The 19,653-nt window shown below is 34.5% G+C and overlaps 7 protein-coding genes across 14 annotated transcripts; 5 read left to right on the forward strand and 2 right to left on the reverse strand.

Moving 5' to 3' along the window:
• The first annotated feature begins 46 nt into the window (after positions 1–46).
• On the forward strand, positions 47–951 carry LOC108735888 (methyl-CpG-binding domain protein 3). Its single transcript, XM_018468104.2, has one exon. It carries the CDS (start codon positions 260–262, stop codon positions 863–865), a length of 606 nt encoding a protein of 201 aa, XP_018323606.1. The 5' UTR covers positions 47–259; the 3' UTR covers positions 866–951.
• A 64-nt stretch (positions 952–1,015) lies between these two features.
• On the forward strand, positions 1,016–5,969 carry LOC108735887 (two pore calcium channel protein 1-like). 4 transcript variants are annotated; one of them, XM_025975184.1, is made up of 15 exons: positions 1,016–1,228; positions 1,851–1,969; positions 2,033–2,197; positions 2,286–2,411; positions 2,510–2,823; positions 2,883–2,982; positions 3,071–3,251; positions 3,435–3,653; positions 3,714–3,833; positions 3,898–4,066; positions 4,120–4,290; positions 4,470–4,771; positions 4,846–4,952; positions 5,011–5,200; positions 5,880–5,969. In XM_025975184.1, the coding sequence occupies exons 1-14, from the start codon at positions 1,129–1,131 to the stop codon at positions 5,185–5,187; spliced, it is 2,370 nt and encodes a 789-aa protein (XP_025830969.1). In that variant the 5' UTR covers positions 1,016–1,128; the 3' UTR covers positions 5,188–5,200; positions 5,880–5,969. The 4 variants fall into 4 exon arrangements, with proteins under 4 accessions (XP_025830969.1, XP_018323602.1, XP_018323604.1 ...); XM_018468100.1 differs by lacking the exon at positions 5,880–5,969 and having other exon boundaries at positions 5,011–5,228; XM_018468102.2 differs by lacking the exons at positions 1,016–1,228; positions 5,880–5,969 and adding an exon at positions 1,258–1,783 and having other exon boundaries at positions 5,011–5,228.
• LOC112904639 (60S ribosomal protein L6-like) lies at positions 5,943–7,293 on the forward strand. Of its 2 annotated transcripts, none has more exons than XM_025975186.1 (4): positions 5,943–6,035; positions 6,420–6,724; positions 6,780–6,940; positions 7,001–7,293. In XM_025975186.1, exons 2-4 carry the CDS (start codon positions 6,420–6,422, stop codon positions 7,276–7,278), a joined length of 744 nt encoding a protein of 247 aa, XP_025830971.1. In that variant the 5' UTR covers positions 5,943–6,035; the 3' UTR covers positions 7,279–7,293. The 2 variants fall into 2 exon arrangements, with proteins under 2 accessions (XP_025830971.1, XP_025830970.1); XM_025975185.1 differs by having other exon boundaries at positions 6,009–6,100.
• A 757-nt stretch (positions 7,294–8,050) lies between these two features.
• LOC108735860 (uncharacterized protein KIAA1841 homolog) lies at positions 8,051–11,071 on the forward strand. 3 transcript variants are annotated; one of them, XM_018468063.1, is made up of 9 exons: positions 8,051–8,203; positions 8,264–8,492; positions 8,545–8,674; positions 8,734–9,007; positions 9,071–9,183; positions 9,245–9,779; positions 9,846–10,122; positions 10,209–10,833; positions 10,884–11,071. In XM_018468063.1, the coding sequence occupies exons 2-9, from the start codon at positions 8,334–8,336 to the stop codon at positions 11,003–11,005; spliced, it is 2,235 nt and encodes a 744-aa protein (XP_018323565.1). In that variant the 5' UTR covers positions 8,051–8,203; positions 8,264–8,333; the 3' UTR covers positions 11,006–11,071. The 3 variants fall into 3 exon arrangements, with proteins under 3 accessions (XP_018323565.1, XP_018323567.1, XP_018323566.1); XM_018468065.1 differs by having other exon boundaries at positions 8,323–8,492; XM_018468064.1 differs by having other exon boundaries at positions 8,051–8,492.
• A 48-nt stretch (positions 11,072–11,119) lies between these two features.
• On the reverse strand, positions 11,120–11,969 carry LOC108735863. Of its 2 annotated transcripts, none has more exons than XM_018468070.1 (3): positions 11,628–11,969; positions 11,455–11,564; positions 11,120–11,292 (listed from the first exon to the last, which is right to left on the reverse strand). In XM_018468070.1, exons 1-3 carry the CDS (start codon positions 11,695–11,697, stop codon positions 11,149–11,151), a joined length of 324 nt encoding a protein of 107 aa, XP_018323572.1. In that variant the 5' UTR covers positions 11,698–11,969; the 3' UTR covers positions 11,120–11,148. The 2 variants fall into 2 exon arrangements, with proteins under 2 accessions (XP_018323572.1, XP_018323570.1); XM_018468068.1 differs by having other exon boundaries at positions 11,407–11,564.
• Positions 11,970–12,053: 84 nt separating this feature from the next.
• On the reverse strand, positions 12,054–14,295 carry LOC108735862. Its single transcript, XM_018468067.1, has 3 exons — positions 13,988–14,295; positions 13,515–13,938; positions 12,054–13,461 (listed from the first exon to the last, which is right to left on the reverse strand). Exons 1-3 carry the CDS (start codon positions 14,165–14,167, stop codon positions 12,116–12,118), a joined length of 1,950 nt encoding a protein of 649 aa, XP_018323569.1. The 5' UTR covers positions 14,168–14,295; the 3' UTR covers positions 12,054–12,115.
• Positions 14,296–16,178: 1,883 nt separating this feature from the next.
• LOC108735861 (N-acetylglucosamine-1-phosphotransferase subunits alpha/beta) lies at positions 16,179–19,515 on the forward strand. Its single transcript, XM_018468066.1, has 9 exons — positions 16,179–16,431; positions 16,499–16,637; positions 16,693–16,892; positions 16,944–17,123; positions 17,187–17,421; positions 17,665–18,284; positions 18,348–18,528; positions 18,968–19,161; positions 19,217–19,515. The coding sequence occupies exons 2-9, from the start codon at positions 16,536–16,538 to the stop codon at positions 19,512–19,514; spliced, it is 2,010 nt and encodes a 669-aa protein (XP_018323568.1). The 5' UTR covers positions 16,179–16,431; positions 16,499–16,535; the 3' UTR covers position 19,515.
• Positions 19,516–19,653: the final 138 nt, after the last annotated feature.

A 19,653-nucleotide genomic window follows, 5' to 3' on the forward strand; every position in this document is an offset into this window, starting at 1 on the left:
TTTCTTTCCACGTATTTTTAATTTAATNAAAGAATGATGGCCGACAACAGCAACAATTAGAAAAGAATGATGGCCGACACTACGTCATAGTATTGTTTACAAAAAGTGAATTGAATGAAAAAATAGGGGGGAAGAATCGCGATATGTAAACATAATATTGTTACCTTAAGCTTGTTGTTCGACGTTCGATGTACGATTCGATAAAACATTTATAGTTTGACGTTTGACAGTTGCCAAAACAAAACTTAACCAAGCAATAATGAACGTTACAATCGAGAAAACAAAATACGAGTGTGCCTCCTTGCCAAAACGATGGCAAAGGGAAGATATATTAAAAAAACAGGGACTTTCTGTTAGTAAAGTGGAGCCAGTGTATTATAACAGGACCGTTCGTAATGATGCCTCGTTGGTGCCCCCGATTCGGCAGACAGCGTCCATTTTTAAACAGCCGGTCACAGTTTACAAAACACAAGAGAGCAAAGTGAAAACTGACCTTAAACATGGCATTCAAGAGAAACCTAAGCAATTAATATGGGAGAAAAGACTGGAAGGTCTCAGAGCTTGCGATTTGGACGGTACGGAGTTTGAGGTTATGGAACTGCCGAAGGGACTGAAGCCCGTTGGCCCCCACGTAAACGAAGACACCATTATACAGAGTGTTGCGACTGCTCTGCACGTCTCTACACAACCAGTGACAGGTCAGTGTGCTTCAAGGAGTTCGCTGGATAAGAACCCTGGAGTATTCCTGGACCCAAAGCAACCTCTCGTACAAGCTGTCAGTATACAGGACGAGGACATCAAAAGGCAAGAAGAAAGGGTTGCTGCAGCCCGACGAAGACTCCAAGAAGCCTTAAAAGACTTTTGAACATGGTGAGGCAATTAATTATTTTTTTATAAGGACTATTCAGGATTAAATTGAATTTTGTGTGCTTTTTTTTATAAAATGAAGTAAATAAATGACTTTCGTTCAAAATAAACAAATAAAAGTAGCATTTTTTTTTTTATTATTGAACCGCCGCCTCTGATGGCCTCGTGAAGGTCGTTGTTTTTCGTAAATAATCGGGTATGCCTTGACTTCATTGATGTTACCGCTTGCTAACTGACGTAATTGATAAAATGACGTAATAAATGAATAACATGGCAAGCACACATACATCTCCCGATGACGATGGCTATAAATGTATTGTCGATAACACCCGTAATGTTACGTACGGATCAAGTGATAACCGTAAGTTTTAGTACACAAATAGAGCTATCGCACTTTTATTAATTCGCCAGATTTTTTCCTGTCCCATCCTCTCTTATCTGGTGATTAAGCACTTCATAAAATCGAAAGTTGTCGTCAGCACAGCTACGCAAGTCGAACAAAAGAATATTTTGAATAGACGCGCCAGTTTTGTATTTTTACCTTTTTCCTTTTGTTTTTAAAATGGACATTTGTTTTGTATGAAACAAATGAGCGCATTCTTTTTTCATTTATTGGACGTTTGTTTTACGTAGCTCATTCTGTTTTTTAATTATTATTTGCTTAATACATATCAATTGACCTCTTATAAAGGTGACTAAATAATTTCCAAAAACAAATATGCACATTTGTAGTTTATTTTTTAATTCAAATAAAGATAAGGAGATAAACCACAAAGATAAGTAACGAGATGCGTCAAAATAGTTAACAAGAATCTATTTTAATCATAATGTATAAAGAAATAGACCTAAGATAACAAAAAAGGTAATTTAATCTGTTTTTTATAAAGTTTTATCGTCAAATCAAGTTTAAAAAACGGTAAGTAGTTATAAATAAATGAATTAATTAATTAACCGCAATTTGATATGTATAATTTTTTTAAAAGACCCCGAAATGGAAGAAATGGGGAGCTGTTCCAGTCTTAACAGACAGGACCCATATGAGAGAAGTTTGGGGGAAGACCACTGGGAAATGAACTACCATGAAGCTGCGATATATTTAGAAGTAAGTTTAATGAATTTCAAATTTTACAATTTTCACTTCATATTTTTTTTTTATTAATCTTAGGAGGGTAGAAACAACGAAAAATTCGACTCCCATCCAAGTCACCCCAGTGACTTGCCAGCCTATTTATTAGTCCACAACTCATGGTATTATGGTTTTGATCTCTTTTTCTCTTTAATTTTACTACTTTTGGCCCTTTTTGAAGAGCCCACCACCGATCATTTAAAGGTAAATAAACAATGGCGTAAAAAAATGGGTTGAAATAAATAAAAAACAATAATGCAACAAAAATTGTTGATGTTCTATTGTTTTCTAGTTACCAGTCGGAATCCATGGTACCCTAGAATTGGTCGCCCTCACGGTAATTGGGGCCGAACTAGCATTAAAGTTACGATGGATTGGTTGGAGTGCAATCCTCAAACATAAGCGCACCATGATCAAAGTAATAAAACAAAAGCATTTTTCTTATTTGTTTTTCTGTTTTCTTTGTTTTGTTTTTACTTTTGTTTCTTTATTTCCTTTGTTTTTTTTTTTTTCTAGGGTTGTACGCTTGTTATAATGGTCGTAGAAGCGCTGGTGGTCCTTATTCGTCAATCGTCTCATTTCCGGGTGACAAGAGCGCTACGTCCTATATTTTTAGTAGACACGAGGGCCATGGGGGGCGTTAGACGTTTCATAAGGCAAATACTCCAGTCGTTACCCCCCATTCTTGACATGATGGCCCTCTTACTATTTCTGGTCTGCAGTTACACCCTTCTGGGCTATTTCCTCTTCTCTAAGCAGCCAAACAGCATGTATTTCAAGACTTTACAAGACAGTTTCGTCAGCATGTTCGTCCTCTTAACAACCGCTAAGTAACTGCAATATTGAAACACGTTTTGTGTTCTTTCACTTAACGTAATTTGTCTTTCAGTTTTCCCGACGTAATGATGCCAGCCTATGCTGTTTCTAAATGGTACGCGGCGTTCTTTATCTCTTACATTTCAATGGTTCTGTACGTTTTAATGAACTTGGTGAGAAGCTGTTTTGTTTTTTTGTAAACTATAAACAAGAAGAGTCTTGCAATTGTTTTATATATTTTTTTTTGTTGGTGTTATTCAGATGTTAGCCGTTGTTTACGAAACATTTACAAACATAGAGAAGGACAAATTTAGGAAGTTGCTACTGCATAAAAGAAGAGCCTGCGAACTGGCCTTTAGGCTTTTGGTCAGTAAACAGACCCCGGACGCCATCAGATTTAAACAGTTTTATGGCATGATGAAATATTATTCTCCAAGAACGAGTAAGTTTTCAGTTCTTCATTTGTTGTAGTTATGTATTTGTTTTTTTCTAGCATAAATTGTTATTCATTCTTTTGTTTCAGTCGAAATGGTTTTTGTTTTAGTTTTGTTTTATTTTATTCTATGCGATATTGTTTGTTCGTCATTCTTTTGTCTGGTGCGATTTAACTCTTGTTTTATTCCAGACATAAGAGACGTTGTGTTAATGTTTTGGCAATTAAACATTTCGAGGAAGGGAATGCTCAACATGGAGGAGTTCTTGAACGTTTACAACGCAGAAAATTTATACTGGAGCCTCAAAAACCCGTCTCAGCCGTGGTTTGCCTCCACGACGAGAATTTTCAAGCCAGTTCTTCAGGCCATTCACGATTTCGTTGTGTGGCCTTACTTCGAGTATATTGTTTGTAAGATTTAAAAAATCGAACTTGTACGTGTCTACATTTTTTTTTTTGTTTTTGTTTTAGATTTATCCATAATTGCAAACGGAATTGCAATGTTCGTAAGGGTTTTGGAGCCCACAGACTCGCTCGAAGATTTGGCCATAAACTTTTGCACGTCCTGGGATGCTTATTTGTTTTTTTCACGTAAGAAAAAAAAATAAATAATCACCCTGTACGTTAAATGTCTACCCAGTTTTGTTTTTTACAGTCTTTTTGATAGAAGCAATACTCAAAATAGTCGGTTTGGGGTGGTCGCAGTATTCAGCGAGTGGTTGGAACATGTTCGACTTGGTTGTTACCATTGCGGCTATCTGGGGTTCGTTTTTGATACTAATAAGGCCAACATTTACCGGTGTTGTCATTTTAAGACCCTTAAGGTTTGTTTTACAAAAAAAATCTATATTTATTACAAAAGTAATAATTGTTTTAGATTAATGAGACTTTTCAAGTTAAAAAAGCGATACAGGGACATTTTTGGGACCGTTGTACTTCTGTCCCCTCTGATGTGCTCTACATCTGTTGTTATGCTCGTTTTGTACTACTTCTTTGCCATCATTGGGATGGAACTGTTTTCAGACATCGATTTACGTAACTGCTGCATGTACGTCACCTTTGCTTATTTCTTTTTTTGTTTTCTTTATTTAAAAACAAAAGATACCACAATTAATTGCTCGCATTTGTTCGTATATTAACTACCTTCTTTTGTTTTTAATTTTGTTAAAACAAAATAGGTATTCCAATTTTTTTTTTTTGTGATTGTCTTTTTTATTGTATTTACAGAAACACGACGGTGGAGGATTACTACAAATACAGTACCAACACGACCAGTGCTCTTGGTTATTATTATTTAAACAATTTCAAGGATTTATTAACAACTGGAGTGACCCTGTTCGAACTGACCGTTGTTAATAACTGGTTTATTGTAATGGAGGCTTATTCGATAGTCCTCCATCCGTCTTCGCGACTTTATTTTATGTTGTTTTATTTATTTACCATGGTCGTATTAACTATCGTTGTGGCCTCTGTATTGGAAGCCTTTCGTTTCCGGATTCAATACAAAAAGCAGACGAGTAAAAAAGACGGTGAGTAAAACAAAAGAAATAAAACAAGTTGTAATCACATCATTTTGTTTTTATTTTACTCGTTTTTTATATAGAGGAACGAATGTTAGTTGAAGAAGTGATCATCGATTGGAATACTTTGCAAAATTTGGTCCAAGATCCGGTACTTTTAGACAAACTCAGGGACTCCTTTGTTCCAGGGGTATGATAATTTCTGTTTGTGTTTTATAATATTATATTCCTATATTTTCGCTGTACAGGGTGTTTCGTATTACGTGGGTCGTCGTCAGCGTACCAGAGACGTATTACAACACCGAATGTACGCCTCTGAAATAGACAATTGGATCAGAGAAACCTCTGTAAGTAACTCTTTCGAACTCGTGATGGCAGATGAGGGAGGAGACCCTACTAATCCACACAATGATCGACTAATCTAATCCCAGACATTAAGTAGGTATTTTCTTTTAATTTTTTGAACCTCAATAAAGCGTAAACAAAAAAATGTCGAATAAAACAAAAGAAAATAGTTTTATTCACTCGAAACAAATGGTTATTCAATTGTTTTGCCAATTGTAGTATTTGTTTTGATTGTTAGATAAGTGTTTTGTTTTTACCAAAGCTACAGTTTTAAATGGTATTTTGTTTTTGTGATACTGTCCAATTTTTTACTATCCACTGTACATTTGTACAGTTACATTGCAGAACAGACTGAAGGAAAAAAATAATTTACGTAATTTTTATGAGCATTTACCCAAACTTATTTTATTATTGATACTGATTTATAAATAAATATGCTACATAGAAGTATACGTAGAAAAAGAACGTATTGTTAACCCTGTAAATATTTTTGTTGAGTTTTCGTTTTATTTAATCGAAATTATTAGATAAAAGTCGTAGAGAAATTCTAATTATTGTGATATTAGTAGACAGTAATAGAAAATTAACGTTTATCACAAAAATAAATTTAAAATAGTATTATTACATTACTGATAATGAATAGTAGTTTATTTAATATATTTATGTACAAGTTTATACATATACGCCTAAATAAAAGACATGATGCTTATTAATAATGACTTTTATATTTTCCTAAACTATTTTTACTTATTTTTTTATTAATTATTTGCAGACGTCTCCAATTGACAGAAGTTTTATTTGAAATCGAATTTATCGCGGGCAAACATTTGAAAAGGAGACATTTCCCAGCATCCTGTTCGGCTCAAACGTCACATCCACCATTAAACAACCATAGAATAGCGTCGGCGCATTCTTTTAGCCGTAGGAAGTAAGTAAAATGTGATTAATATTTTAAATCCGTTCAATCTAAACGTAAATTTAAGGAATTTTAATGTGAGTTTGTTATAAAGTGCTTTTTATGTATCCTTTTATAATATTTTAACAATATTTTATGCCTGTATTCAAAAAAAGATAAACAATTCTACATTCTAACTTAACCTGTATTGGAAATGTGCAACGAACAAACATAAAAAGAAAAAAAAACAAACGAATGTAATTTTGCATAAACGGTGTCTTTAATGATGATTTTCTTAGGCCTTAGGACACTTCTGAAACATTGTGTCGATATATTGTGAACTGATTTTAACTCTAACCTTAAATCATGCATGTGTTTAATGTAAGTGTTCTCTTGTAAAGTGAGTGTGTGTTTTAGATGGCGCCAACAGAAGCAAAGAAGGCCGCCCCTGCTCAAAAGAAGCCGGAAGCCAAGGAAAAAAACAAGGCAAAGAAAAGATCGAGACCAAGGAATTATAATCTAGGAAATGGCGTGTATAGGTTTTCTAGGTCCCGTATGTACCATAAGAAAGCCCTTTACAAATTCGTAGGAAAAAAAGTTAAGCCTACAAAGAAACCTAGTAAACCGTTGTTTGTTGAAAAGCCAATTGGGGGAGAAAAGAACGGTGGAAAACGTATTGTGTTCTTGAAAAAACGAAGAAACTATTTTCCAACCCAAGAAAAGTAAGTTTCAATTTTGTGTGCACTTTTGACTGCTAATCTAGTGATTAATTTGTAGAATTAGGAAACCAAAATCTAAACAGTTATTTAAAAATCATACCCGTAACCTACGCAAGTCTTTAAGGCCTGGTACAATACTTATCCTTCTGGCTGGTGTCCACAAGGGTAAGAGGGTAGTTATGCTGAAGCAGCTGAGATCAGGGTTGCTTTTAATAACTGGTACAGTAGATTTTTATGTAGACGAAGTGCAATTTTGCTTATTTCTTTTTTTTAACTTAGGTCCCTATCTAATAAATGGTTGCCCACTTAGAAGAATCCACCAACGTTATGTGATTGGAACAAAGACTAAAATAGACCTTAAAGGATTCAAACTTCCTAAGAACATTAATGATGACTATTTCCGCAGGGAAAGGAAGAAGAGACCCAAGAAGGAAGAAGGTGACATCTTTTCTGCTAAAAAAGAGGTGAGTTGTTGCACTTTGATTTATTATAAAAAGAAAGTAGTTATTTACGTGAACATTAAGGTGTCCTCTTTATTCTCTCTTTATAATCATTGATTCCTTTAATTCTCAAATTTGAGCTTTCTAAAAGTTCAATTCTTTTATGATGACGTCTTAGGACACCTCTGATATAAATTANAATATTTAATTTTTATGTATTGATTTGTTACACTCGAGAGTTTGATCAATAAAGAGTGGATTTCTAACACTGGTTATTTCTTTTCAAGATTTATTATTCTAAGGCATACCAAATAAGTGCTTAATTTATATTTCGTTTTCAGCAAAATATTTGGTAAGTGTGGGACTTTTTTTGCGTTTCACAAATAAAAAGGTACTTGTATTGTAAAAAATAAATTATCCAATGCACCGTTTTGTTTCTTTCCACGTATTTTTAATTTAATAATTTATTTCTTGTGCTAACTATGAATGCTTTATTATATTGTTTACTAACTATAAGTACAAAGTTGCGTTAAAATATTTTTTTTTTGTAATATCAAAAACTGCGGAACGTTTTTGATGCACTTTTATATCATTATTTTTATTATATTCTTGTTGGTTTATGATGGTAACCTGACACATTTCTGTATATATATATTTTTTTATAAATAAATTACAGAGTATCTGAAAATGTTTCTTTACAACATCAAAGGCTGCGAAACGTTTTTGATGTACTTTTGGATCATTTTTATCATTGTTTCTATGTTTTTATTTTATTTATGAGATTGATAATCATGTGTTACCTTAAATTTCTCTTTGCATGTTTATTTATATACAGGATGATTGCAAGAAACAGAAAATTGATGTTGGTTGATATGTTGTCATTTATGTTTTTTATTTATGACAGTATAGTAGTGGCAATAATTTGTCACTATGACTTACAGCATCAATTTTGAGTTTAAAATTAAAAAGTTTCAATCGTTGACCAAGAATTTTTGAGTAATAGACTCAACTGTAAACGAAATTTTAAAATCGTATTTAAAAGGTACTTTAACATATTTTATCTTTAACAGCATTAAAAGCGACATGTAATTATCCCTTTAAGTACGAATAAAGAGCACATTTATTGTCTCTTTTATTGCTAAAATTGTTATTGGCAAATAGATGGAATTACGATGGAGGCAAATAATAATTTAAGTACCTTGACGTCCCAAAATTCCAAATTCGCAGTAAAAATAATTAATACAAAGGCAAAAAAGGACATAAAACCCGTAGATGGTAAATCATCCATAACTGTTAAGCAATTCTTAGGCTTTTTAAAAACTGCTTATCAGGTGAGTTATTAAGAAAATTTTAATGGAAAAGTTAATAAAATTCGATTCATAGGTTCAAGAAAATATTGAAGACATCCTTCTTGCAAATGGAATGCAAGAGGCTGTTGATTGGATTAAACTAAAAGAAAGCGAACTTATAAGAACTGATTTTAGTTGTCAGACATCACAAACTAATCTCACAGGTTATTTACATATGTAAAATTTTTATTCATCAAAGTATTAAGTAATTAAAAGTTTCTAGATAATGAGAAATGTTTAAAAAATGTCACAGTTGATTCTACAGCTGAACAGAGTCTTCAAAATAAATTGAATGAAGCATTGTCTGAAGGAATCTTGGATTCCGTTTTGCCCTATTTGTTACCCCAGCCGCGTCAAAAGTCGAGGTGCAATATGCAGTCATCTCAACACAAACTAACAGAAAAGGCCAGTCATCAAAGTCACGTTAGTAATCATTCCAGTAAAAGCCAAAAGAGGTCCCCAACCCCTGCAAATAATAAGCCACCAACAAGACGCGAGTAAGTCAGGACAGTATTTCATATTGCATATAAAATACAATCGAAATTCATTCGATATTCCAGTTCTGAGGTCCTTATTCACGTCTGTGACGAGGTGAAGAACATGAAAAAAGATTTTGTATGTAATCAGAAACTTTTAGTGGAAAAGATGGGCTATTTCGCCCAAGTCACGGCAGGTACAAATGTTTATCGTCCTCCATATATTAATCAATTCAAAAAACTGACCCCTTTTTCAAGGACAGAAACTGGAAGACATGGACATATCAGTCCACTGCGATATTAGCATCTTTGAGTGGCTCATGTCTTGGGTGAAATCGTCAGATGTCGAAGACACGGAACCCCCCACGTTAGACCCCCATTGTGTAGTCCCTATAGCTATTTCCGCTTCCTTTCTCCAAATGGAACCACTCCTACAGGACTGCCTTTTGTTCATGCACTCGCAAATGAACGAAATCTTGCGTTCGCCCACAAATATGTCCTGCTTGAACGACGCCATCTTGACCAGACTGGGTGCAATGTACACCAATAGCGAGGTTGAATCAATTCGTGACAGAAAGGACAAAATCCAGTCGCGCCTCTATTGCAAACTGATACAAAGTATGTGTGAGCCCGAACCCGAAAGTGTTAGAGGCCACTGGAGTTCAATGGCATACATGTATCAGTGCTCCAAATGTCATCAGATCATTACACCAACCGTTGCTCCTAATATAAGATGCGCAATGAGTTGCATAAGACTGCAACCTGATGGGGAACTCATCAGTAGACACGTTAGGTACCCACGAGATTTCCAAGGGTGATATTATGGATTAGATCCATCTGATAGTTCTGTTTCTTGCAGAGACGCCCATTGGAATATAAACGATTTTATAAGGAGATTGCACAAGAATCTTCGCACTTGGCGAAGGATTTATTGGCGACTATGGGGAAATTGCCATTTCTTGTACTGTATCATATGCAAAACCTGTTTCCCAGCCCATCAGATTGGATGGTGTCGTTATCACCCTGATCCTCCCCAATTTTTTACCGTCGATGCCCATAAAGCACCTCTCCCCATAGGGAGATTCCCCTGTTGCGGAGAAAGAGCTTATAGATTTCAGCTCTTTGACAGCAACTTGGTAATTAAACCCAAACCACTGTTTTTATCGACTAAAGTTTTCTGTTTTCTTCAATTATTTTGCATTTTATCTCCCAAAATATTTAGGGTTGTAAGTTTCGGGAGCACTGTCCGTCTACAGAAAACGTCCGAGACGTAGGAGTTTTGGAAACTTTGGAAAGGTATCGCCATTTGATCGAAGAGGAGCCCCCAGAGCTGATATTCCCCGAAAGATTGACGAGACTCATCGCTCGAGATGCATCCAACACTTCGGGAAAATTACAAATAGAAGGTACGAAATTTTGGTGGGATGGGTTGGAGTTAACCCCCCCGAGGCCCCGTCTCGGTCTCTTAGGTACTTTCACTGACCTGACTCCGGAAGAAGCCGTTAAGCACGCAGTCGAAGAATCCCCGTGTAGTTCGTCAAGTTCTCAAACCTCTGACACGTCAACGATTTTCGACAGTGACGGTGCTGAAGAAAGATATTCCATTTCTAGTCCCAGATCGAAGCCCAAAAAGACCCCGAAACGTAGAAAGAAAAAGAAAAAGGCCCAAAGTGGGAAATTTTGGCAGAATAAATTATCGGCCAGAAGTAATCAGGACCTACAAAGGACTTACGAAGAGACTGCGTTCAAGAAGATGGGAGTCACATTGCAAAGAAGGAGTTATGTAGCTGATAACGGTAAGAAATTGCTTACAGGGAAACCATGGCCGAGATATATCACACCACCAGGTGAGTTAATACTCCTGTTGTACCAAAAACACTAACATAATTTCTTTCAGGTGGAATTTGGATAAGGCTAGAAGCTGAATGGAAGGAGGCCAATAATTATTCACAAATTAAAAAGCCTCTGACCGAATACACGTATAATCGTCAAAAACTTCGGTATCCCAAACCGTCTTAATTCAAGCCCGTCGTCGTTATTGTTTAGTAAAAGTGCAATTGAAATTAATAAATAATATACAATTTATTGTGCCTTTTCTATTAATAATGTTGTGTATATTTACTAAGGGAGGGAGGGGCGTGGGTTTATTATTATTTCTATAATTAAGGGTCTCCGATTACTACTGGGTCTTTTGCCAAGTCTTCTTCATTTTCGAAGATGAACTCGCAGCAAAGACAGTAACATCGGGGTAAAAAACATTTACAGGTGCATTTGGGCAATCGTCTACAATTAAACCAGCTTTTGTCCTGTAAAAAGGGGTCTGAATACAATTTATTAATGTTTCGTCATTTACTAATTAATATTTCTTTCAGGTACTTTACGCATTTATTGCTTTTTGTGTTTCAATTAAATATTCTTACGTTGACTATGTGTCTTCTCTTACAGCAGAACAAACTGTGAAATCTTACCATTCTGCAGTACTTTTCACAATTTTCTAAACGACAGTTATAACAATGAATTCCGCAAGAACTATAGGGGCATATTACCTTCGTTATTACGAACATTCTTATGCAAATTACTATAATATAATTAATTATGTTATTACTAATTTTTTACATTAATTAATAGCATAATAACTTGCCTAATATTATCGCAATAATGTAAATAATAATTCCTGCAAAGATCCATTTTGATAGATCAGAATTGATCATATTTGAATATGTTTAGTTGTTTTTATAAAATGACTAAAATGTCATACTGACATTCTCGTATTGAGTAAACGAAAATTTATTCTAGACCGCTCATTGATTACTGATTTACATACCACAGCAAAGACTGCGGAACGTTTTTGATGTATTATTTACTTTATTTATGAATTGATACCAACAGATAACGTTTTATTGATCTTTTACATCAAAAATTGCGGAACATTTTTGATGTGTTATTTATTGAAGTACATGTTATGAATCTTGTACTTAAGATTTAAATTAGCTGCAGTATATATAGGGTGATTGCAAAATTGACACGCCCATTACTGTATCCCACTATTAGACAGTGAAACTCATTAGACATTTGTGGCGTTTATTTATTAATAAATATCACAGCCAATTATATCTTTATAAGCATATATTAAAATTGAATGTCGCTTAAATACTCAAATCCACTTAAATCACCAGTTGACTCATTAGCAGTTTGCAACCACTCAGTAACCTTGAGTTTGGGAGTTACTTCGTCTGCTAAATGTTTCGACGTATCATCCAAATTTTCATCTTCCCAAACGGCGTTCATTGCTTTGAATTTAGGATCAGTGATATCCAAATCGAAGAACTCGTCTTTCAGTCTCTGAACCTGCTTATTTTCTTTTCTCATTTTCTTCAAGTAATATTCGTCAGCATCGTCGTTTATCATCCCAAAAAAATAACCACCCATGTTAGACACACCCGTGATCTCTAGAGGTCTTCTCTTTTTTGGGATTTGATCCAACCACCGAGCGAATTGCTCGGTTCTTTCCGGTGGGTTTCGATGGGTTACTTCTTGTTCGAATACGTCTCCAACTGAGTTTGCAGTTACTAAAGTTAAGTTTCTTTCTCTAGCCTTAATGATTCCATTTCCCGCGTTACACAATCGCACCCTTTCTCTTATTTCCTCCCCATATCGTATATTTCCCGTTAAATTAAGGGTATTCAATGCATCGTCTATGTTGGGTACATAAGCAGGCAGTTGAGTATTTGTTGAAAGGTTTAATAATACCTTATCTGAAAATTTAGGCCCTGACAAGTACAAACATTCAAAGTCATCATCAACTACTGAGTAGCTCATAACAACAGGGGGTGTGGTCATCATATGAGCCCATTTATTAACATATAAATAGTTTCCAGTTTTTCGCATGTTTCTCAGATCGATTTTTAATAAGTTATGAGTCGTTGCCACGTAAATGTATTTGTTATTCCTTTGGCTACCAACAAAACAACAGACATCATCACAATTATAAAAATCTGCTTTCACGTTAAATTTCTGTAATTCCCCCGAGTTTAAATCTAACTGTTGAATCGTTTTACGGTTTGTACATAGGATTGTTTTACTATTCAAGTATTCTATTTGCGCCAGTTGGTCTGGAAGGGTCTCGGAGACCGAGGCAACGCTGTATTCGTTCAAAACCTTATTCGATTCCAAGTCCAATAACTGCAAACAGTGGGACAAATCGACAGTAGCTATTTGTGAATTGGTGGTCAGATCTATTTTGAAGTCAATATAGGGTGTTAGTAAAGATTCTCGCTTCCAAACGAGACTAGACTGGAATAAATCATCTTCAAAGGTGGTACAGACCAAAAAGAGTTCATACTTCTTTCTCAAAAGGGTTGCGAAGCCTTTATTAAATTCATTAGACCTTAGCGAGTAAATTGGGTTGCCTACATCACTTTGTAAGTCACAATCTAGTTCATGACTTCTATGATGTTCATCTGATTCAATTATGCCTGCAATAAAGCCCAAAAGTTTAGAGTGAAAACATTTATAGTTTATTATGTACCTAAAGATCCATTTTTGATTGGATAGACTGTGTATGCAATTCCCATTAAATTTATGGTATCAATGATCCCTCCAGTGTAATACCAGTCATATGAACCTTTAAAGAAAGGATCTGGGTCTTTTAGAGCCCCTTTACTGATGTCAATTAAATATTTAGGGAGTACACAAAATTCCTTCTCTTTTATAAACTCAATGCGACCTTTATGGGTTTTGTGAACGCTCCTGTAATATTGCAAGTCCTGTCTATACTTATCTTTCTCTATTACTAACTTAGTACAGGGGTCTACATCCGGAGACACTTGTCCTGGAAATGTTAGGGGATAGGGGAGACCGATATTCGTGGTGTCGTCGGGATTAAAAAGGGCTTTTACTTGATCTGTATCTTGTAACAGTCTTTTTTCAAATTTAATTGCATAGTTTCCAGTCTGAAATGACATTGTTTATTATTTAGATATTTCGTAAGCGTTTAATTACCTTTTTCGGATTGGAAACAGGACACTCAAAAAGGCAATGGTGTTGCAGAAGTCTGTGATGAAGTGTTTTCCACTTGCTTGTGTTTATTTTTAATGTTTTTATCTCACAATTGTCTTCTTCCAAACCATCAGCATCCTCATTATCTCTTTTAGTGTTCAATGATCCACTTCTAGGATGCATACTCGTTTTATTTTCAATTATTTACAGCCTTTTTGTGTCTTTTGTTATTGTTTTTATAATGTTTTCTAACCACAAAGTAAAGCACGTGTTGCCTGAAGTATATGCTTCATCGAAAATTTAGCTCTCATCGAAAAAGACTGTGTTTATGTCTTATATTCATACGCCTTCAACTATAGAAAATACAAACTGCTACTTATTTTATTTATTTATTCAATTATTATTGCTAATTATTGACATGTGCATACAAATAAGTTTAAGTATTACATATTTCGCTTTAAATTAGGGTATAAAAGTTTAAATTCTAAGTGACTGAAATATCACACAACTCAACTAAATTTACTATAAAGTGAAAATAAAACGAGTTTGCCCCGTTTTACAAGACTAGTTTGTGTTGGTTACTAACTAATCCAAATTAAATTAACTACACAACCTGTATTTCGACGTAACATTGTGAAAACACCAAAGTGTTGTATCGATTCAACACAGTTTTGTCTCTTAAGGCTAAGTTAACATTAACACCAGAGTTACATCGAATCAACACAGTTTAGTGTTCTAAGGCTAAGTTTACATTAAATATGAGTATGTAAAGAATATTCGACCATTGTTTTAAACGTTTTCATGCATCTCATGCACTCATACTCACTATCGACATTGTTACTTTCAACTTCGGTTATTTTGTGCCTTTTTCTTTGGTGCCTGATCAACTGCATGTGGAACCTAAAGGTCACATTGCACTGCTTACATTTAAAGGGATGGTTTGCTTGGTGAGCCTTCAAGATGGCGCTTGTCAGAAACTTCCTGTTACATTTATCACACTCAAATGTAGCATGATTTAGAATATGCTTGTTGTACACACTTTTCATGAGAAACTTCTGTCCACAAACTTCACAACTGATTGGAGTGTTTTGATGATAAGCAAGATGTTGCTTTAATAGTTTTGTAGTCTTGAAAATCCTATCACAGTCCAAACAGCTATTCCTCTGATGACACAGGATGTGTTTCATTAATGGAGCTCTCCCGCCAAAGATCCTATCGCAACGTTCGCATTTAAAGGGGACTTTGATGTGCTTCATTAAATGATTTAGTATGCGATTGGAGCATAGTGATGGGACTGAGGTGAACAGGATGCCACATATCTGGCATCTTATTTCACACTTTAACGCGATTATTTGGACTGCCTTTTCAAATAGCATGTTAGTTAGAGATTCCTTGTGAATGTGCTCTCTTAGATGAGTCCTTATCTGTTTTACTGGTACCTTTTGCTTACAATAGTAGCAACATAGAAAGAATAACTGATGGGTGTTGAAGACATGATCAAAGAATGCTGGTTTCTTATTAAATTTTAACTTGCAGTTAACACAATGGGATAATCTAATCGAATGGTACGCATTCAAAGGAGAATCCATTGGATCTGTGCTTGTGTCTATTTGGAGACTTGACTCATTGTCTTCCCCATCGCTATCAGATTCCATTAATTTACAAACTTCAGTCTGACTGTAATCAACACTTATGCATTTTACTGTGTCTGCAGGTGAAATGGTCCCATCTTCGGTAGACACGTCTTCCGGTTTAGGTTCGTCTTTAATGGTGTTTTCTAACTGATCTTCCTGTTTAACTGCATGTCCAATACCTTGAACAACTGCTGATTCGATTATTATTTCATTTTTTAAAACAGGACTTTGTAAATGTTTGTCCAAGCTATTACCTTCAGACTTTACTAAAATTTCTTCAGTATGACTCAATTTAAGTTTTACTTGTTGACCTTTGAAAAGGCCTTCATCAGTCTCCAAACAATTGTCAAAAATATCATTTAAAACTAGGCTTTCATCATTACTTAAAGGTTCCAATTGAAGAATTGCTTGTGAGCTTTCACTGGAGAAAGGTTCCTCTTGACTTTTGTACTCCATTTCCATTAGTTTTGCCATTGTTTTATATTAAAGTGAAACATGTAAATTGACGTAAACATTGATGTAGACATAACCTCCTCAATATGTTCCTTAATAATGTTGATGCATTGTGGATGACCTTTATATCATATCAGATAGCTTCAACCCCTTTAAAGATATCAATAGTTAAATTTTTTTTAAAAAATGCAGTCTATTTTGTTATAATTTTAATTAATAGTAGTGTTTTCCTTGATTAATCACCGATCTTTAATTAAAATTAAAGAATTTATACAAAATAATAAATGAGGAAATCAAAATTCCTGAATCCTTAAAATGTGTTATCAGTGTATTTCCATAACTGATAACTCGTTTATAAAGGTAATTAATAATTGTGATGTTTAACATTTGTATTTCAATTTTGTTTAAACAATTTCATCATTTTTAGGTTAATATCAAAATTTTTGAAAAATTTGTTTTTTGCCATGATTTTTAATTCCTATATAATTAACTTTTTATTGAAGCACAAAGCATTAAGCACTTTTGTAGGACTTATATTTGTGATCCTTATTGCCTATTTTTTCCAAGTGAGTATTTTTTTTAATCTTGAAACAAATTTTGTTATCATTTTCTTAATTTCAGGCTATTAGAAAAATTATGTTAATCAATGGGTGTCATTATAATGTTGATGAACCTATTGATGTCGTATACACATGGGTAAATGGTTCAGATCAACAATTTTTAAATAATTTACAGACTTTTCTTACATGCAATAACAGTTTCCAAACAGATTTATCACTTCAAAGATTTGATGATAAATATGAACTAAAATTCTCTCTAAGGTACCCAGGTTACAACATTGTGAAGATTTTTATAATTAATTGTATTTCAAGGTCTTTAGAGAAGTTTGCCCCTTGGGTGAGACATGTTTACATAGTTACTAATGGTCAAATACCCTACTGGCTTAACTTAGATTGTGATAAGGTCACTTTAGTGAGTCATCAGGATATTTTTATTGATAGCAAACATCTTCCAACCTTTTCTAGTCCTGCCATTGAATCTAATTTGCATAGGTAATCAATTTGATAGGTTTTAAGGACTCCCTTCTTGCAATTTTTTATCTTTTTAATTTTTAGAATACCAGGTTTATCTGATCGTTTTATATATTTCAATGATGACGTATTTTTGGGAGATTCGATTTTTCCTGACGATTTTTATTCGCCAAATAACGGTTTCATTGTGTACCTTTCATGGCCCATTCCAATGTGTGCTGAAGACTGTCCCTGGGTGTATGTGGGCGACAAAGAGTGCGATTTGCCCTGCCTAAATGATGAATGCCAAATGGACGGGGGTGACTGTGATTTTGGATCGGTAAAAACACGCCAAATCGCTTGGTTCTTTTGTTTTTATGTTGAAATGTTTAAACAAAAGTTGTCACCGTTTTCTTTTGTCTTGTTGTTCGCTTTTTCCCTATTGTTATCTGTTAAAATTCATAATTTCGTTTGGTCCTTCGAGCCGGATCTTTTTGTTTTTTGTTGTTTTGTTCCTTGTTGAGTGGCAACTTTTTGCGTTAGTTTCTTTTTCTTCTATCAAGTGTTCAAAATGTTGTTGTAGGAGTTGAGTAGGGCGACTTTCGAGCCGTTCTTTATAGAAAACTGGGACGTTTTTGAGACTAATGCAAACGAAAACTCTAATAAAACCCATACTGTTGGAAATAAATCGACAATTCCTCTTCCTGTTGTCAAATTGGAGTTTGAACCCAAAAAAATAGTGAATAACAGCATCTCTGAAGTGGCTGAAGTTGTAAGAAAGCATAACCGAAAGGTTTTACAGAACGACAGATTAAAACGTAAACGGAGGAACATAAAAGAAAAGTTTGCACAGTTAAAGAAACCTGAATTACAAAAGTCGTCCGGAAAATCCTGTCCATCCCGAGAAGACAGTCGAATAGATACGTACAGGGCGTCTCTGCAACATACAAACCGGATATTGAATTTGAAATATGGATTTCTTTCGAGATACACCCCTGCACATGCCCCAATTTTAATCGACAGAAAAATTATGGAAAACTTGCAAGAGACATTTCCGATCGAATTTGAAAAAACTTCAGCAAATCGGGTCAGGAGGGGTGACGACATGCAATTTTCTTTGAGCTATTATTATTTCCTTATCCACGAAAATAGGAAAAGGGATATTGAAGAAATTTTTGACGTTTTCGACACTGATAATTCAGGGTACCTATAGATTATTGATAGGAGAGCAGGATAAATAATTATGTACCTATTTATCATTTTTAGAACTTGGTCAGACAGAGAAATTCGTACAATTTTGACTCGATTATACGAATTACCTCTGACGTATCAAATGGTGGACCAATTCGAAAATTTAATATTGAATTGCACCTTTAGAGGCAATGGGTTTCATTACGATGACGTCATTGTGACTCCCGAATTTGAAAGATACGTCGATTCGAAATTGGTTCGTTTCCAAAAATAATCTTCAATTGTTTCTGTTTTGTTTTCAATTTATTTCTTAATGGAATGTCCAATTGTCTTCTTTCATTTGTTTCTAATTCAAATCTTCGTTTGTTATTATCATTTGTTCTCTTTTTCTATTGTTTTTTGCTTATTCTAATTAAAATCTCCACTTTATCTTTTCTGCTTGATTTTATTGTGTTTCTAATAAGGATCTTTGTCTGCTTTAATTGTTAGAATCTTCAGTCGTTTCCATTTTGTGTTGGGTATCCATTTTCTTTTTGCTAAAATCTTCATTTTTTTTGCCGCGTGTGCTTTGTAAACGTGTTTCTAATAAGAATCTTCATTTGTCCTCTTTTCATTTTTGTTTTTCGACATCCATTGTTTCTGAATTAAAATTCCTTTTTTTTTGCTTTTGCATATTCTAATTTCAACTTTTTCAGCCCACGGTGTCGAAGCAACTGATAGCCAGTTGCGAAACGATGTCGGAGATTCTGATTAAAAAGTTCGGGACTGTAAAAAAATACAAACACAAAATAATAAAACATTCCCAAGACAAATATGTCACGTTTAAAATGTTGACGTCAAACGTCAGCCAAGTCGTCGGCCATTTGGACGAGATTCGAAGGGAACCAAAGTAAGCTCAGATCGTTCGAGTTGCTTTTGTTCTTTTTGCAATTGTTTTATTTTAGAAAGTTCGTTTGTTTAAATGACAATATGGACAATTATTCCGAATCGGAGAACGAAATGGTCCGAGCGATTTTGTACGACTTTTATTTGTCTTTGTTTCCTAATCCTAGTCGGTTTGAATTGCCCAACGATTTGAGGAATCGATTCGTTTATATCGACGAGTTGCGCGTGTGGAAAAGTTACCATCGCAAATTGCGAATATTTATTTATCTGTGCTTCGTCCTGTTGTTGTACATTACTTGCCAGAATTTTTGTAAGAGACGAATACTGTACAGGTGTCTAAATAAATTATTACAGTAAACTGCGCACGAAGCGATTACTTTGTACTTCTAGGTACATCACACGTAAAGGTAAAGTAAGTTGAAGAACCGAACCTAACCCCTCTCGTTACACGAATCATGCAAAAAATAAGTTTTCTTTTTGGGCTTCCATTGTTTTA

This window comes from Agrilus planipennis, unplaced genomic scaffold (assembly GCF_000699045.2).
Source record: "Agrilus planipennis isolate EAB-ADULT unplaced genomic scaffold, Apla_2.0 scaffold69, whole genome shotgun sequence".
Classification (NCBI taxonomy): Eukaryota; Metazoa; Arthropoda; class Insecta; order Coleoptera; family Buprestidae; genus Agrilus; species Agrilus planipennis.

What these genes read in the sequence shown, in the direction of transcription:
- LOC108735861 (XM_018468066.1), top strand. Translation starts at nt 16,536, where the DNA reads ATGATTTTTAATTCCTATATAATTAACTTTTTATTGAAGCACAAAGCA. An exon ending in TTATTGCCTATTTTTTCCAA is followed by an intron (nt 16,638 to 16,692) that starts GTGAGTATTTTT and finishes TCTTAATTTCAG; the next exon opens with GCTATTAGAAAAATTATGTT. An exon ending in GAGATTCGAAGGGAACCAAA is followed by an intron (nt 19,162 to 19,216) that starts GTAAGCTCAGAT and finishes GTTTTATTTTAG; the next exon opens with AAAGTTCGTTTGTTTAAATG.
- LOC108735860 (XM_018468064.1), top strand. Translation starts at nt 8,334, where the DNA reads ATGGAGGCAAATAATAATTTAAGTACCTTGACGTCCCAAAATTCCAAA. An exon ending in TTTCGCCCAAGTCACGGCAG is followed by an intron (nt 9,184 to 9,244) that starts GTACAAATGTTT and finishes CCCTTTTTCAAG; the next exon opens with GACAGAAACTGGAAGACATG. An exon ending in AGCTCTTTGACAGCAACTTG is followed by an intron (nt 10,123 to 10,208) that starts GTAATTAAACCC and finishes CAAAATATTTAG; the next exon opens with GGTTGTAAGTTTCGGGAGCA.
- LOC108735887 (XM_025975184.1), top strand. Translation starts at nt 1,129, where the DNA reads ATGAATAACATGGCAAGCACACATACATCTCCCGATGACGATGGCTAT. An exon ending in CCACCACCGATCATTTAAAG is followed by an intron (nt 2,198 to 2,285) that starts GTAAATAAACAA and finishes ATTGTTTTCTAG; the next exon opens with TTACCAGTCGGAATCCATGG. An exon ending in GGGACTCCTTTGTTCCAGGG is followed by an intron (nt 4,953 to 5,010) that starts GTATGATAATTT and finishes TTCGCTGTACAG; the next exon opens with GGTGTTTCGTATTACGTGGG.
- LOC108735863 (XM_018468068.1), bottom strand. Translation starts at nt 11,697, where the DNA reads ATGATCAATTCTGATCTATCAAAATGGATCTTTGCAGGAATTATTATT. An exon ending in CATTATTGCGATAATATTAG is followed by an intron (nt 11,565 to 11,627) that starts GCAAGTTATTAT and finishes ATTATATTATAG; the next exon opens with TAATTTGCATAAGAATGTTC. An exon ending in AGAGAAGACACATAGTCAAC is followed by an intron (nt 11,293 to 11,406) that starts GTAAGAATATTT and finishes CCCTTTTTACAG; the next exon opens with GACAAAAGCTGGTTTAATTG.
- LOC108735888 (XM_018468104.2), top strand. Translation starts at nt 260, where the DNA reads ATGAACGTTACAATCGAGAAAACAAAATACGAGTGTGCCTCCTTGCCA.
- LOC112904639 (XM_025975186.1), top strand. Translation starts at nt 6,420, where the DNA reads ATGGCGCCAACAGAAGCAAAGAAGGCCGCCCCTGCTCAAAAGAAGCCG. An exon ending in TATTTTCCAACCCAAGAAAA is followed by an intron (nt 6,725 to 6,779) that starts GTAAGTTTCAAT and finishes ATTAATTTGTAG; the next exon opens with AATTAGGAAACCAAAATCTA. An exon ending in AGGGTTGCTTTTAATAACTG is followed by an intron (nt 6,941 to 7,000) that starts GTACAGTAGATT and finishes TTTTTAACTTAG; the next exon opens with GTCCCTATCTAATAAATGGT.
- LOC108735862 (XM_018468067.1), bottom strand. Translation starts at nt 14,167, where the DNA reads ATGCATCCTAGAAGTGGATCATTGAACACTAAAAGAGATAATGAGGAT. An exon ending in CTGTTTCCAATCCGAAAAAG is followed by an intron (nt 13,939 to 13,987) that starts GTAATTAAACGC and finishes ATGTCATTTCAG; the next exon opens with ACTGGAAACTATGCAATTAA. An exon ending in AATCAAAAATGGATCTTTAG is followed by an intron (nt 13,462 to 13,514) that starts GTACATAATAAA and finishes GCTTTATTGCAG; the next exon opens with GCATAATTGAATCAGATGAA.